This window comes from Cyprinodon variegatus, unplaced genomic scaffold, assembly GCF_000732505.1.
Source record: "Cyprinodon variegatus isolate N-32 unplaced genomic scaffold, C_variegatus-1.0 Scaffold158, whole genome shotgun sequence".
In the NCBI taxonomy this organism is placed as follows: Eukaryota; Metazoa; Chordata; class Actinopteri; order Cyprinodontiformes; family Cyprinodontidae; genus Cyprinodon; species Cyprinodon variegatus.
This window is the reverse complement of record NW_015150611.1, coordinates 227454-243916: the sequence shown is the minus strand read 5'-3', so window position 1 is coordinate 243916 and position 16463 is coordinate 227454. Positions and strand designations below refer to the sequence as shown.

Genomic DNA, 16463 nt, shown 5'->3' with positions numbered 1-16463 from the left:
CATCCATCCATCCATCCATCCATCCATCCATCCATCCATCCATCCATCCATCCATCCATCCATCCATCCATCCATCCATCCATCCACATCAGAGACTCCTTACTTCTCCATTTGTGTACCAGATGATTTCCTCACTGTCGATGTAGTAGTGGACTTTTGGGTAAAATTTATAAAATCCAATCTGTTGTGCATCACCAACATGGTTCCAGAACACGACAAAGTAAAGTCCGAACTTGAGATCGCCATTTTTATCAAACTGAATAGTCCGGTTTAGCAGTGTAAAATTGGACTTCTGTAGCTCTGCTAGAACCTGAATTGGATAAACAAAGTTTAGATAAAGGTTTGTCAGAATACATTTTTTTTTTCTCCACTACCTTTCAGAGTATTGAAAAGCTTAATTTGCTCAGCTCTCATGAAATCTTGAGCTTGGACTTGGCCTTTACAACACTCTCCCAGCAGCTTGGAGATTTAGCTCTGGGATTGTTGGCATGTTTGAGCCCAGAGACGTTTAGCCTGAGAAATAATCAATCCTGAAAGTGCAGCAAGTTCAGAACTTGCTTTTGCATTACATATTTTCTGAATAGGCTGTGTATAAATTATTATCAAACCATCAATCAAATAATACTTACAGAGTCAGTGAAACATGTCTTGCTTGCTGTTATGAGAGTGTATCTAAGCAGTGCAATGGTTGACCAAAGGTATTATTGTTCCTTAATTTGATTTAAAGCTATTCAGATGTTTCTCATATGAAATGAATATGGACCTGTAACTGATAGCAGTGAAATAACTCAAAATGGTCCAAGCCCATTCCCTGGTCCCCTAAATGCATAATCTCCCAGGTACAATATAAAAGCACCGAAAAACTGTCTAAACTTTTACTTTCTGGATAAACTGAAATTTCCTAGTAGGTGATCTTTTCACAAAGTTTTTTCTTTTTTTTTTTATAGCTTTCTTACAATAGCTACATGTAAAAGATGTTTCCATCTGCAAAAAGCCCTGGTAAAGCCCTTTGATGTCTATATCAATACCATATATGTTTGAACAACTAGTAATAAAAATAATAATAAAAAATAAAAAAATAAAACTTGCTTATTGTTCATTTTCCTAGATAAACCATAATAAATGACAGTTTATGATTGCAACATAACATAAATAACTAAATGATACACTTACCATATTTGGATATACTGTAATGTTATTGCATCCACTTTCTCCACACTGTAAGCTGTGGTGCAAAGCATGAGCGATTGCATATACAGCTGAATAAACAGGGAAGGAGAAGGACGGGTCGGCCTCGAGAACATCCTTTGCCCTCCAGTCAGTACAGTTGCAAACCTGATTACAAAGCATCTGCTGTCCATTGTGGCCACACTCACTTTGTCTCTCAATAGAATGGATGAAATCAACAAAACCAGGAATAGTTAATAGCGGCTGAGCCACACCAAGTATGGTTCCAATATTTCTGATGTCTTTCATTTTAAGCAGCCGTTTGTTCAAAGACCATGCATCATTTGCAATCCAAACCTTGTTTGTGATGTTGGATTTTATAGCTGATTTAATCAGAGCTTCAGCAGCCATTTCCGCAGTAAAAACAATGATAACATGAATGCGCTGCATTTCAATTTGTTGAAAAACTCTAGAAAAATTCTCGCCAGTCATGAGCGCTCTTGTGTATGCAATGCAGATGTCTGTGTCCGTAATCTGATTTCTAAATATGTTTAGGCCATCATAACCAAAATCATCAGCATTGTAAAGGAAAGCAACCCAGTGCCATTTGAAGTGCTTCAAAATGGTAACAATCACCTCAATAACATCACTGTTGGGATGGACTGTTCGTAGGAATGATGGGAATTTAGCTTTTTTTGAAAAAACAGAGGATGAGGATCCATAATTAACCTGTCAAAGAAGAGCAGCAGAAAAAATTCATCCTTATTAGTTAAAGATAAAAAAAGAAAAGAACAGTAACCTTTTTATGATGCCTCATTGCTATTTCTTCATCAGAAATGCTATTTGAAATGCTTATTTGGTATAGAGTAGTAGTGATTTAATAAATACGTACCATAGGAATGAGATCCACCATGAAAAATGGAGCTACAGTCAAGGCCTGAGTGCTTGTGAAAGGTCCGACCACGGCTATGACTTTTGAGAGTGTTCTGTATGGTTCAGCCCAAGGCTGGATCTGACCATTGACTGAGAGGAGTTTTAAAATCCCTGGGAAACTACGCGTATCTGAGCAGTGATCAAACATCTCGTAACCCAGAGTTACATTTGGAAGCAGGCTCGTTGAGTTGTTGATTTCCTCTACAGCAAATCTCATCAGCTGAAACCTCCGATAGTTTGAGATACTAAAACGTTGGCTGAGGAAAAGGAAACAAAAAGTCAGATCATTTATATATAGATTGCCAAGAGTAATAAAGCCAGGGGTAAGATTTGGGTGGTAAACAATTTGTGCTTACTCAAGTTATCTTTGTCTGATATAACATGTATTATCCTGATCTGTCACTGTTAAATCACTTTAACAGTTATCAATAATCCAGGCCCACAAAGTACAAAGCCTGTACAGAGATTAGTTCCAATCATTTGGATTTCCAGCATCCACTGGGGAGTGTGGATGAGCATACAGTATTGCAGCCATATGCAGTGAAATAACATTAATAATTGAAGTATTAAAGGGCTCCTGGACCAAATAATACTCAAATACTATTTAGTAAGAACAAAGATAACCCAGATGAATGAAAAAATATCACAAGTGTGAGTTATTTTTACTGTTTCCAAGATGAGTTACTGCAGCCATAAACTGATGTCAAACTGTAGTGACAACATATAGGCTAATAAACTACCAAAGGGTCTTTAAGAACATTTCGTACAAAAGTATTCTAAACTGAACGGCAACAGGTCCACTAAAAATGATAATTGACAAATGACAGGTTATGGGGTTAGTGTAAAGGACCTAATTAAAAAAGGGTTACTTTCTTGATATTTTTTTCCTCTATTTCTTTATTTAGTACAAAGTATACTGGTAGGTGTTTAGATTACAAGACATAACTTAAGGTTTCTGGTTTTTATTTGTTTTATTTCATTAGAAAACAAACACAATGGTTAAATTTAGACAGATTTAAATATTATACTGCATGAACACATGGATGAATTAATTTCTAAATTCTGAATGTTTTTGTTGTTTGCTTAAGGGGGAAATCTTTAAGGTGAGCGTGTTGGACCTGGGGTTTGCCAGGTTGGGAAGGTGACCCTGAAGCATTTTTTGCTGTGTTGTTGGTTCTGAAGTGAGCAGAGTTTTATACACCTGAAGACAGAGAATTTGCTCACAGTGATTTCTTTTTTATCTCGTGAAGTCGGCCCCGATAACCAGTTAGAAAAGCATTTTATACATCTCTAGTGTGCCACATCCTCATATCATGACATCATACAGGTTTGCAGAGGAGGAGTCATCCATGGCTCCAGCCTTATCAAAATATTACACTTTGTTCTTAGCCGAAGGACACCGCTCTCATTCCATTCCCAAATCTTTGCAACGTACAGAAAGAAGATTACAACTGTGTATCCAGACAGATTATTTAAGTTCAAGTTTGAGTTCCAAATTAGTATTTATTTGCATTATTCTCTCTACATCTTTCCAATGAATAATCCACTGCAAAAATTTAACTCACCTTGAGCAATCAAGTGCTTCGGGTCGGACATGGTGATTGTCTGCCTGGGCATAATGAATATCAAAAAGTCCACCTATCAAGAAATCCCCAGGCATGTAAAAATCTGAGACTTGAGCCGTGCATTGAGATGAAACATGCAGGCCATTTTCAAACAGAAACACCAAAGCAAAATGAAGGTATTGCATTCTGGCAGCCCTCCTCATCTAATGTGTGTTGCAGTGAGAAATACCTCCATTTATACTTTGTTGTGACAAAGTGATGTTGGTCAAACCTTTGTTGTTCCTTTCCACGCATGAGAAAATACTTGACAACTGACAAACACAGACCTATAAACGGTTGATTGAGTTTTCACAAATCAGTATGCAAAAGAGTCACGAGAGGTTCTGGACAAACACTTTCTAACCAAAAACTCAGAACAAAAATACAGTAATTAATTATTCAGTTCTATACTTTTGTATATCAACAATATACTACTTTGGCTTCATATTTGGAGGAAAGGAGAACAGGAATTTCCCTAGAGGGAATGACATAGTTGTGGACCTTGCGGTTACGCTGGAAGAGTTGTACTCTGGGAACTTACAGTAGTAGAGGTTGTGCAGAACAAACCTGTAGCCAAAGAGCCTCCTGGTAAAAGGAAGTGCAGCTGCAGACAGGAGATGAAGGACGATGCAGCTCAGACCGAGGCGCTACCAGATGACCCAAAAAACGGTGTGTGATGAGTGTCCCAACGTACTCTTACTATAATATATCATTAATATACTACAATAAAGCAGACCAAGAATCTGTTTTTATCTTTGATTGGGGTAGAATTTGTCTTTGGTGTGTTAGGAGTGTTGTATGTCATTTAAGTTTCTCTTAAATCAGGCCAAATGACAAAATTCTGCTATGATGCAATTTCTTATTGACGTTTAGAAAATGCATTTTGCTGCAGATATTTGGGTCAGGACTACATGAAGAGCCATGATTTATTTAGTACAGACACCACTTTGTGTTTTACCATGTCTGCATTGATAAATCTGGTTTCTGAAGTATAAAATAAAAAGGTTTGATTGGATAAGAAGCAGAACAAAAGAGGAATCATTATGTTACTTTGTTTTTGAAAATAAACTTTACAGAAACTGAGTCTGGGTCTTTTTTCCATACAGATAGCTTTTGAAAAAAAATGTTTCAGCATATTTCCCCTTATTTCATAAAGTGAAACTTATAAATTATAAGATTTGGGATGGTGATGTGAAGGACCACCTCTGTATTATGTTATCTCCTATGGCATGTTATTTTAACTGACTTCTGATCCTTTTAGATCCTTTACACACAGAGGGAAATAACTTAAGGCTTTATTTAATGATCACTGTGGCTAAAAGATAGTCAAAACCTGAAATTCACTGTTTAAGAAATAAGGAACAATTCTGAAAAAGGTGACTTGGTTATTTAACAATTAGGGTGTGGCATAACCAAGAACAACTCTAAAGATTTCCTCAGTCTCAAACTCCAATCATCAAGGTCCTGTATCCTGCTACTTTTAGATGTCACCCTTAACTTGCACACCTAAAAAGTTTGATTAACTTAAAACAGCAGTCAAGCTGTCCTGAAAAGCTCATATTGGAGTCTACTGGGATGATGCACACATCCAGAAGTTGCAAGTGAGTTTAAGACCAATGCTTTAAATGATCCTTCAGTCTAAAGCAACTTTTGGATTACTGGTAATTTAAAAAAAGGTCCTAAGGAGATTGACTAACCCCATACACAATGAGGGTAAACCACAAAAAAGTAATTGCAATAGAGGTGCATTGTTCACTATATGTTGCTCTAAGGCCTGTTGATTGAAAGAAAAATGTGTGATAAAAGTCTCTTAAGCAACAGGGATAACTGCAGCCTTTAAATGGTTGTTGAGCAACATATTAAAAAAAGGGGAAGCTTTAAAAGGAGTCAGTTTAGATTTTACTCAATAAATCTGGAAATACTATGCACAGATTAATCTTAAACATAAGATACTAATGTTGCATTCTGCATCTCACTACTGCTCACTGGTCCAATGTTATATTTTTATATTAAAGAACAGCTTGAACTGTAAAGCAAGGTCCCAGAGATTAAAGGAAGAGTTGGAGGCACAACATCCTGCCTGCTTTGAGTCAAATTAAGTCTTAAATATCAAAGAGCATTCAGTATGGAAGATAGAAGTACAGTATTTAATTAGAAATACATTTTTCTTTTTGATCTGTTTACTTTAATAAGTTGTTTTGAATTGTTATCTAGACCTTGAGAAAAGGCACCATCTAATTTTTGTAGATGCATTTAAACAAGATGCAAATTACACCGGATAATCGGTTTATGTTAAGAAAACCACCTCCTCTAGCAAATGGTCCTTGCACTACTAAATACTAGGCCAGTGAGGCAACTTGTTCAATGAAAATTTGCAATCAGGCCACAGAATAAAGTGATTGATAGCCATTAAATTTAAATCCAGTTGGGCAGCTCTTGGAAAGGCAGAACACCTTTTTCCTATGTGGGCGGAAAGGATGGGGACTTATAAAGGAAGAGAAAAGACACATGAGCAGGAACATTAATTCCAGCAGTTACAAATGTGTGGTAAATCTAAAACTTTAAAACCATTAAAATACTACAGAATACTTTTGTAAATGTAGGGGTGACAGGTCATGCAGATATTAAAAGATGCACAAGTTGAACCAATGCAAAAAAAACAAAACAAAGTCACAATAGCTTTCTTTTGAAATATATTTCTTTGCATTGCTGCTTCTAAATAGTAAATTCTTACTTCTAAAAATAAAGTAGTAAAAGTCCAATAGGAAAAAATTAATGAACAGTAGAATTAAAACACAGAAAATCAACAACCATACATCACAAGATTTATTTTTCTTCAGCAGTTTATTCATAAGAGAGATAATTTCAAAGATCAATAGATTTCTTCTTTTTGGTTTCCCAAAAATTATTATTCAATGGTGCAACAGCAGCGATTATGGTTTTCCTGGTGCATTTTGTTCATTGTAAAACAAATTACCATTAAACATCACCTAAAAATATATTCTTTCTGAGAGCAATATGATTTTAATTTGCTTTGACATGTTGGATCTTTGATTCATAAGGAAGGTGTTTATTGTACCATATTTTTTTTTTTCCATTTTATGAGAAATCATGTGATATTTATGGAAAACCTATGAAAATCTTTCCAAAGCTTAAACTCACTGCTGCACTACATGAACTGAATCTGGTAATGGGGCATTACACTGAACCTGGTGATGCAAATGGGGAAACAAATGTACTCATGTCAGGGGACACAACAAACCTTTATTGGCATAAGACAAAAACAACTAGGATTTGTTAAAAAGGAATTAATAACAAAACTGGATGTAAAAAAGTTGACGTAGACTTTAAATTATAAAGATATGTAGTAATATATAACTAGATCTAATAAAATAAAATAAAATTATTGGACACACCCACCAAGAAAACATGTATTAAATGCAACTAAATATAATTTCAAGGAATTATTCAAAGAAATACAAAATTTATTACAAAATGCAGGCTAAGATCAAAGAACACAAAAACTTAAATCAAAATAAATAAAAACCTGATATCTGTATTCAGTCACACATTTAAGACTATTAACAAGTAGTTAATATGCTAGATAAAAGTTTAAAACTATATGTAACCCTATCCTAAAAACCCAGAGGAACTGTGATCCATATTTTACATTGTATCACTTCTAGACTTCATTGATGTAAAATTAAATTCTATTTTGGACCAGTCAGGCTTCCCTCGTTTCCCTTTTGGATCTGCAAAATGCAGCATCTTGATTTTTAACAGGTACAATGAATGGGTTGCAATAAAATATAGCATTGAAATTAATTCTCAAATGCTTTAATTTGATTTTAAGTATTTCAGTTGTGCTGTCCCGATTGATTTCTCATGACTATTGCATCCAGGACCTTTTAGTTTTCGATAGCCGGCCTACCAGGGGCTTTTAGTTGGTTAAAGGACTTGATCTAAGATCGAAAAAAATTACAAATGTCCACCAGATTGGTTTAATCACTCTCAGTTATACTCTTTGTTTTCAAAATTGACCCCAAAACCTCACTTTTACTCCCAAGCCTCCAACTCAACGTAATACTTTGCTGGTAGTTTTAATATGTCCTTTTTTTCTTATATTCCCTTTATTCTTATCACTGTTTTGAATTTGTTTAAGGAACTTTTTGACATTAGTCTGAGTCCTCTAACTCTATGGTTTTCTGGAGCACTTCGATTTTAGAGCAAACTCCTACATCCCTATATCCTACATCACCATATTTTAAAATAAGAAACTCGGAAGTGTTTGATATTTATGCCGATGAACATGCATGTACAAAAACATTGCAGCACTAATTTTAGCTAATACACTACACAGTATCTAAAAACATATGCCGTTCATACTGAACTATGAGAATATTGCCAATTAACCTTTTCGAGAATTATATAATTATGTTTATCAAAGTCCAAGGTTACGTAAGTTTTATAAATTTGTGGTGGCATTGCTTTTCAGTGGCTTCACTTGGGTCAAATATTTTGGCTTGCCACAGATTCTGACTAGTTTGGTCCCTTCCTGACAGCCTGGTGTAACTGAGATAAGCCTAGTTTAGGTTCACCTTTGGGAATGAGATCAAGACTTTGTGGTGGCTATTTTGAAATTATATCTTCATTGTCACCAGTTAATACTGATGGTGGTCACACAGCCTGGTGACATCTGTGTACAACTCATTTGTGCCCAAGCCTTGACTTCCTGACGATGTCATAAAATCTTTCTTTATTATTTCCGATTTATATTTATATTCACAATTTTAAGTGCTTCAGTTTTTCAAATTAGACAAAAAGCAATACATATCAAAAGAAGCAAACAAACAAACAAACAAACAAACAAAAAAAAACAAATAAACAAAAAAGATGGACATAAAGAAAAACACCCAAACCCATTGATATAGTATTAGAAGCACAGGAGCCACAGCCCCTCCCTTTCTTTAGCTGAAGCTACTGTGAAATTGTTTTGGTATAATTTTGAATGAGACCTTGAAAGTACTTCTGTGTGTTTTTATGGGATTGAAAGATCATGATGTAACATTTTGGGAGGAAATACCACAGCAAAAAAGAGTAAAGACTTGAAAGAACTGCCAGAGCATTGAGAGTATGGATGTATTTTCCTCGGTAAAGAAGGTATTCAGTAACAAACAAGATCCAGGTGAAGATCAGCAGCAGTAGGCAGAAGGTTATGGCTTTGGCTTCATTGTAATTCTTTGGAAGGTCTTTTCCCATGTAAGAGAAATTAAAGCAAAGACAGCATAATAATGAGGGAATAAAAAAAGAACAAGATGCTGCTGTTAGATTTAAGTCACAGCTTAGAACAATTTGGTCTGGATACCATGATGTTTCATTGTATGGTCTGGGAGGATAAAAAGAAAAACTAAGAAGAACCAACAAGGCTTGAATCAAGAATGTCCCATTGATCAACAGCCACTGGGCATGATATTTTATCCACCAGCTTTGGAGTTTCGGGAACTTTGCAGCTATTTTAAAAATGCAAACAATCTGAAAAGATCGTACAACAAAACATGCAAGACAAACAGTGTAGAACAAAAGGAATGGGAAATACCTCAAGTAACAGGAAGCATTAGTAGGCCTACCAAAGTAAAAGAACACACTGGGACAACAGAGAGTGAGGCAGCCTAAAATCAGGAAGCACATTGGTCCTCCAGCAGATCTGACAACAGGTGTGTTGTAGTTGATGGCAAAGAGAAATGATACAGCTAGAATAAGACCCACCAAGATCAAGGTTCCGACCATCAACAGTATTGCCCTGCTGTCTGTGAACGGTACATACTCCACCAGTCGTGGGTGACATAATGCACTTCCTGCTGGAGACCACTCTGTCTCCTTACAGTTGATGCAGTTGTAGGGATCATCTGTTTTACAGTGTAGACAAAATTAAATATAATTATAATGTTTAAGACAGGTTAAAATCTTATCTATGCAAAACAAAGCTTGTATGAAAAAAAAATCAAGTTCACTGAGTGAAGACTTGTATTCTGGTAGGTTTCTGCAGCTTTCTGGTTATAGGATCATTCTGTATAGCTACATTAATGCCGTTATACAGTATAATAACGGTGACCATATCACATCAGAATTTAACAAAGTCAGTTTAATTTGTCTTGTATGTACTTTCAGGAAAATATTCAATTTATACCATATGTAACATTAGGGCAAATAGTAAATATGTTTACAATTCAGCCCATTCCTTGTGCAGTTTATAAACTATGATTAAATAAAGTGGTATGTAATTACAGTAAAACTCAAATGTATTTATATCCCTGGCAAATATAACCTGTTAGATTTCTTTAAACTGAAATCTGCCAGGGGTATTAAACATTTAGGACAATCAGTAGACAGATGTAATTCTTAAAATTTCAATCATTTACCTGTAATGTTTAAGTAAGTTTCATTTGGACACATTTCACACCTGAAGCAACATTCATGGATTCCAATTAGTTTTTTTGCATATCCAGTTGGACATTCTGGGGAACATAATGCGATCGGTACCTGCACAAAATACGTCATTAGCAAAACAAAGAATGCAAAGATGGCACTGAGAAGATCGTCTATGATAGCAGGATGAGAGAACAGATTTTCAACATTTGAGATTTAATAAATACACAGAAATGCAGCATTCAACATGCACAGGACCAAAATATATTGTCATCGCACATATAGAATACTCAGCACCCACATAGTTTATGTTGTTGAGTGTACTACAATGAAAAGCAGACTTACCTCCCCGTCTGTGTGCCACTGAATTAGGGTGTCATTGATGAAGAAAGTTGGAGATGGGCTAAAATGGTAAAAGCCAACCTCCTGAGCATCTCCACTTTGGTTCCAGAAAACTATTGAAAGCTGTCCAAATCGGGGGTCTCCATTCTTATTAAATTGAACACTCTGGTTTAACAACGTGAAATTGGACTTCTTGAGTTCATCTAGCATCTAAATTGTACAACAAAGAATTTTAATCATAAAACATTCCTAGGGAACTTTGTAAGTTTCTGTGCAAAATATCAGTCATCCAGGTCATTGCAGCAAAAAAAACAACAAAAAAACAAAAAAAAACAAACAAAGAAAAAGACTTAAATTGGATGCAGCCAAACTTTTGTTCAGTTTTTCTGAAAACCTTTCAACAAATATCCAGGAGTCTTTGTCACTGCTGGTGGCTTACACTAGAGAATTCTGTTTGAGCGCAGCTGTTTTTACAGTGTTGTCACACACAACATAGTATAAAATCTTACAACAATTCTGGCTCACTGGGTGGAAACACTCCACACCGCATCCAAACCTCCACAGACTCTATTTTTAAAGTCCAACCTTTGAGTCTGGCACTATGTTATCTCTCTTTTAACCTACATTTGTATTTTGGAGGCAGTGAACACTGATGGAACGAAACTGAAACATGATGAATATCAAGAAGCCAGGAGCAATTTAACAGCAACCCAGATGTATGACCTGTTCGATCTCTGTCTCTGAACCCTATGTATTTCAAGTACAGAGACACTTCTCTAAAAAAAGATGGGTTTGCCATGGGGCCTCCAGTTTCACAAATATTTACAGAGATCAGATGACTCAGTACTTAAAAGGGAACATAACTAACTCACTGGATTATATACATGGATGACTCTTGGGTCAAAATTTCAAGAAAATGAGGCATTCACAAACCACATTAACTCAGTGGACAGAAACATAGAGTTTACCAGAGAGGATGCTAACACAAACATGTTGCCCTTACTGAACTGTGCTATGCACACTGAGGATGATGAAATTCTCAACAATGAGGTTTACCAGAATCATACAGGGGAGACACAAGGAGAGAACAATGATTAAAAATATATCTCACCCCTTATGTATTAAGAGTTTCTGAGAAACTAAGGATACATTTCTCCAAATACAACATATCAGTGAATTTAAAAACCTTAAAAACTCTCAGACAAAAGCTGGTTCATCCCACAGACAGATATATAATAAACCAGTTGACACTTTTAAAAAGCAGCTAAAAACTCAAGTGTTCCCAAATGTTTTTCAAGTAACTAATCATCTTATTCATTTATTTAGTTTTTTGCTTGAATTTTACTGGGTTTTACTTAGAACACCTAGGCTATAGTAAAGCTTGTGTGGCTTTTCTATGCAGTTCAGTCCACCAAGTAGTGCTCTGAGTAGCACATCATAGAATCAAAACAAGAGAAATATACTTCTCTTTTTGTCTAAAGAGAAAAGCCAACACTAAACAGGGAAGGATTTCAGTATTAGTTCCCAAGAATACAATAAGGAAAATAAGCAATTGAACATCCTGCGATCGTGAAAGTTCTCCCATTTATAATTCATGGAGGGGTGTGAAATTTTCTTCTTAGGTATATGTCAACTGTGAGAGATATAATCAAAATATTAACAACAAATATTAACTTAAGTTCAAATACTTATTTGCAGCAGTAACATGCAAATAAATTATTTAATTATTTAATAGATTATTGGTCTCACAGTTGACATGAAACTAAAATGAAATTGGACCCCTACATGTTTTATGCGAGTACTTGCAAAATCATAGGGAGGTCAAATGCTTATTTTCTTTACTGTATATAACCCTGTATTGAAACTCCCTACAAATAAGTTCCATAAGCAGTCTCATCATGATTCAGACGGCCAAGTAGCAAATCACATCAGGGGTGTTGGTTCTGCAGTGGATCACGTGGGCCAGTATTGCCTATCCTTGACTGAAAACAACCAATAAACTTTGATGACGCACCAGAATGAGTGATTGATTTGCATCTAACTTGGAATGCGACTAGGAGGGTGAGCCTCCATCTACATAAAACCAGCAGCTCTCCAGGTTGCTGTAGTGTGACCAAGACAAAGATGCGAAAATGTTTTCAGTTGTCAGTGATTTCCTGACCCACATCTTTGACACATCTTTGAACTGACCTTTTTTTCCTCCTTTTCTTTTGTATGGCTTGATGAGAGAAGTTCGGCTTTAGGCTGTCCTATGAGGATTTTAAACCTGGGTTTGAATGCCGACAAATTCATACTGAAGTACATATTAAGGTGCTCATTCATGAGCCTGGATTGATATTTATTTTTCAGTGTCTTCATGGTGGAGAATCCTGCTTCACAGCAGTAGGTTGAGCCAAACATACTCAAAATGAGCAGGGTCATCTTTGAGTACACCATTTCACTTTTCTTTCATCCGTGCACAGCGCTTCTTGCAGCAGTTAACACTTTCTCTATCTATCTCTATCTTATCTAACTCCCAGCTTGCCACAGCTTTGCCTGCTGTGTCCAAAAGTCGCTAGCAGCAGCAGTAGCAGCAGCCCTGACTTAACACAGCTCATTGGCTAATTTGCATCACTTGCTGCCTGGTGCCGGACGCTCTGGAAAGCTTTACTAGCTTAAAAGGAGAAGTGGTGGAAGGGACGTTAAACACTGTCGTCGGAGAATATGCATAATTTATAAATATTTTAAATCAGGTTGGGTTTGGATTAGCCAGCAGGTGGGTGTGGTATCGGACCCTGGTTGTAAGTACGCGGTTCGATCCCCACAGCGTGAATTCTAAATTCCTGAGCAAGACCCTTAACCCCACACTGCTCCCCAGGCACTGAAAAGGGGAGCCCAGGGGATAGGTTAAATGTAGAGAGTGAATTTCGTTGCTTTGTTCTTGACAATGTAATGACAATAAAGTTGAATTCTAAAAAAATAAAATAAAATACAAATTCACACAAGAAACATCTAATGATAGATAATAGTAAAGAGCCTTTTCAAGACCACTAGCTTGCTTGATGTAGCCTAGAACGTAACTTCCGTGAACTTGTGTTGATCAGTCCTTAAAATAATTAAATTAAAATGTGAATACACGTAACAGTAAATAAAAAAAAAACCTCAAATCATTTGTTTTGTTTTTAAATTGTGCAAGTATTTTTAGTACATTTAAAATCTCTCTCTCGCCACTAAGGAAGGCTGCGACAGCCCCAGCAGCCCCACTTCCTGTGGCCATGCATAAGAAGATGTATAGCTGTATAACTTTTAGGTTTTTGCACAGCATTGTAATTTCAGGTGGACATAATGCAAAACTATAACAATGTCTAAGCTGTTAGATTTCCATGTATTAAACCTAATAATTATTCATTTTTATTCAAACTTAATTATTATATACAGTACTATGCATCAACATGTGTGAGTAAATGAAAAAAAGACTGATTTGTACTCACCATCAGTGGTTGGACGGATATATTGTCATTGCATCTGCCAGTTCCACATTCTAGGATGTTGTGTAAGGCATGAGCAACAGCATGCACAGCAGAATAAACCGGGAAAGAGAATGAGGGATCTGCTGCAAGAATATCTCCAGCAGTCAAATTTCTGCAGTTGCAAACCTGATTACAAAAGGTCTGCTGCTCAGAGTCTGCTTTAGGTACCTGACCTTGAGTAAAATTGATAAAATCATGAAAACCAGGAATTGTTACTAGAGGCTGAGCCACTCCAAGCACAGTTCCAATATGTTTGATTCCTTCCATTTTTTGAAGAACTTTGTTTAAAGACCATCCATCATCTGCTATCCACACTTTGTTGGTCACCTTTAGCTGAATTGCAGTTTTAATGACAGCTTCAGCATATATTTTTGGTGCAAAAACAACAATTACATGTATGTTATCTGCATCTATTTGTTTGAGGATTTGTGAGAGATCTGTGTTTTCACTGAGGGCCTTGGTATATGCCAGGCAGATGTCAGTGTTTTTTATCCTCTCGATGAACCTCTCCAGGCCGTCGATGCCAAAGTCATTATTGCTGTACAGGAAAGCAACCCAGCGCCAGTTGAAGTGTTGGAAAATTGCGACAATGACATTTATAGTGTCTTTGTTGGGGTGCACGGTTCGGAAAAATGAGGGGTATTTGAGTTTTTCGGAAAAAACTGAAGCAGAGGATCCATAACTGACCTGCCAGGAGTGCATAAACAATCATTTCTGAATGTAACATTAGGATATGAAAATAAAAAAAAAAATGGAAGATAAATGCTAATAACTAGGTTCAAGAAATGCAAAACACAACATATTTACCATAGGAGTGTGATCCATCATAAAAAGTGGAGCAACAGTCATGCTCTGTGTGCTTGTAAAAGGACCAACCAGAGCCACTATTTTGGAGCGATTCTTTGATGGGTCAGGCCATGGCTGGATGGAGCCATTCACTGAGATGAGTTTAAAGATCCCTGGTAGGCTAAGTGTGTCTAAACAGATATCAAAAATCTCATAACCAAGGCTAATATTTGGCAGCAAGGTGGTGGAATTATTTATTTCCTCAACCGTGAATCTCATCAACTGAAACCTCCGGTAATTTGGAAGAAGGAAAATTTCACTAAAAAAAGTAATGGGAATACAACATTGCATTACTACTACAGATTTAATTTTTAAAGCCCACTAACTTTATTGTAAGAGTTGGAGTTTCCAGCAGCAACTTTATAGATTAATTCAAGTGACTCACCGGGAACAATCAATGGCTTCAGGTCTGCGCTGATAACGAGATGAGCTCACATAATGGATGTCAAAAAGTCCACCAAGTAAATAATCTCCTTTCAAATGAAATTCTGAGGGTCTCAGTGTGGATTTTGTGATGCCATGGACGAAAAATCCCAGAACCCACAAAGCAGGAAGAAAATGTGACATTCTTGCAATTAGTGTTTACTAGTCTGAGAGGAACTGTCAAAGGGTTCTAGAGACACTTTTGATGGTGAAACCTATTCATTTCCATGCTGGTGGTAATAAAATTCATACCGAGAAGTGGTTAAGAGGTAATTTACAAAGTAGCATGCAAAAGCATTGAAACCACTCTTGTAATTTCTTAGTGCACATGGGTTCAATGCCTTTACAAAAACAATAAAATTGAGAATATTTTCACACAACAGAGAAAACAATTGTATCATTTAGAAGTTGTCCACATTAGGCATAGTTTGCCTGCTCAAAAATAAATAATTACGAAATCTTAGTAAGTACACTAACATTACAGCACAAAGCAAGGAGTTGAAAAAAACATTTCCTTTGTTTTAAGTGCAGGGTTCCAAACACTGTATATGAGCTGAGGGCACAAGAATAAATTACTTCTTTCAAAAAAGGATGATTTTATACACAATTCATTCTCATGACTGCATGTATCAACTATCATCCTCCTGCAACCATAATCCTACTAATACTGCAATAGTTTTAGTTTTTCTTGATCATCCAAAATTCCTTCCTAAATGTGCTTTAATAAAAAAAAAAAAAAACTTTATGGTAGACTATACAAAACTGATACTTGGTTGTAAAAAGTGGTGTGTCAATTATCAAATAACTTAGGTGTAATTTATGCCCCACATATGAGCATATGCCAGCATACATCGGGAAATTTTGAGCATGCTCAAAATTACCACACATACTTGCTGTAAGTCGAGGTGTGCCAGCCTGCTTTAGTGCGCTCCTAACTCATACAAAACATACCCATAACTTATGCAACGTATGCCAGCGTTTTTGCAAGATTTTCCATACTTCAGGCATATGTTGGTCTAAATCATCATGGTGTGACAGGGGCATTTCATAAAATCTATTCAATTCAATTCAATTTGTTTATATCATGCTCATTCATAAAACATGTAATCTCAAAGCACTTCAAGCACAGACAATTCAACCAGATAATTCAGTCAGATTGGTTGTAATTTTTCAATCTAAACAACACAAGCTGATTGCATCAACTCACTGACTC

The 16463-nt window shown here is 36.2% G+C and overlaps 2 protein-coding genes across 2 annotated transcripts in view; both read right to left on the bottom strand.

The window, feature by feature from the left end:
• Nucleotides 1-4665, bottom strand: part of LOC107086648 (taste receptor type 1 member 1-like) — a 6616-nt gene extending 1951 nt beyond the window's left edge. The window contains 6 exon segments of the mRNA XM_015377738.1: nucleotides 104-310; nucleotides 1174-1896; nucleotides 2060-2357; nucleotides 3666-3976; nucleotides 4217-4351; nucleotides 4642-4665. Of these exon segments, the coding sequence (XP_015233224.1) occupies nucleotides 104-310; nucleotides 1174-1896; nucleotides 2060-2357; nucleotides 3666-3976; nucleotides 4217-4351; nucleotides 4642-4665 (1698 nt within the window).
• Nucleotides 4666-8681: 4016 nt separating this feature from the next.
• Nucleotides 8682-15394, bottom strand: LOC107086666 (taste receptor type 1 member 1-like). Its single transcript, XM_015377757.1, has 6 exons — nucleotides 15213-15394; nucleotides 14789-15086; nucleotides 13943-14668; nucleotides 10476-10682; nucleotides 10124-10244; nucleotides 8682-9610 (listed from the first exon to the last, which is right to left on the bottom strand). Exons 1-6 carry the CDS (start codon nucleotides 15392-15394, stop codon nucleotides 8682-8684), a joined length of 2463 nt encoding a protein of 820 aa, XP_015233243.1.
• Nucleotides 15395-16463: the final 1069 nt, after the last annotated feature.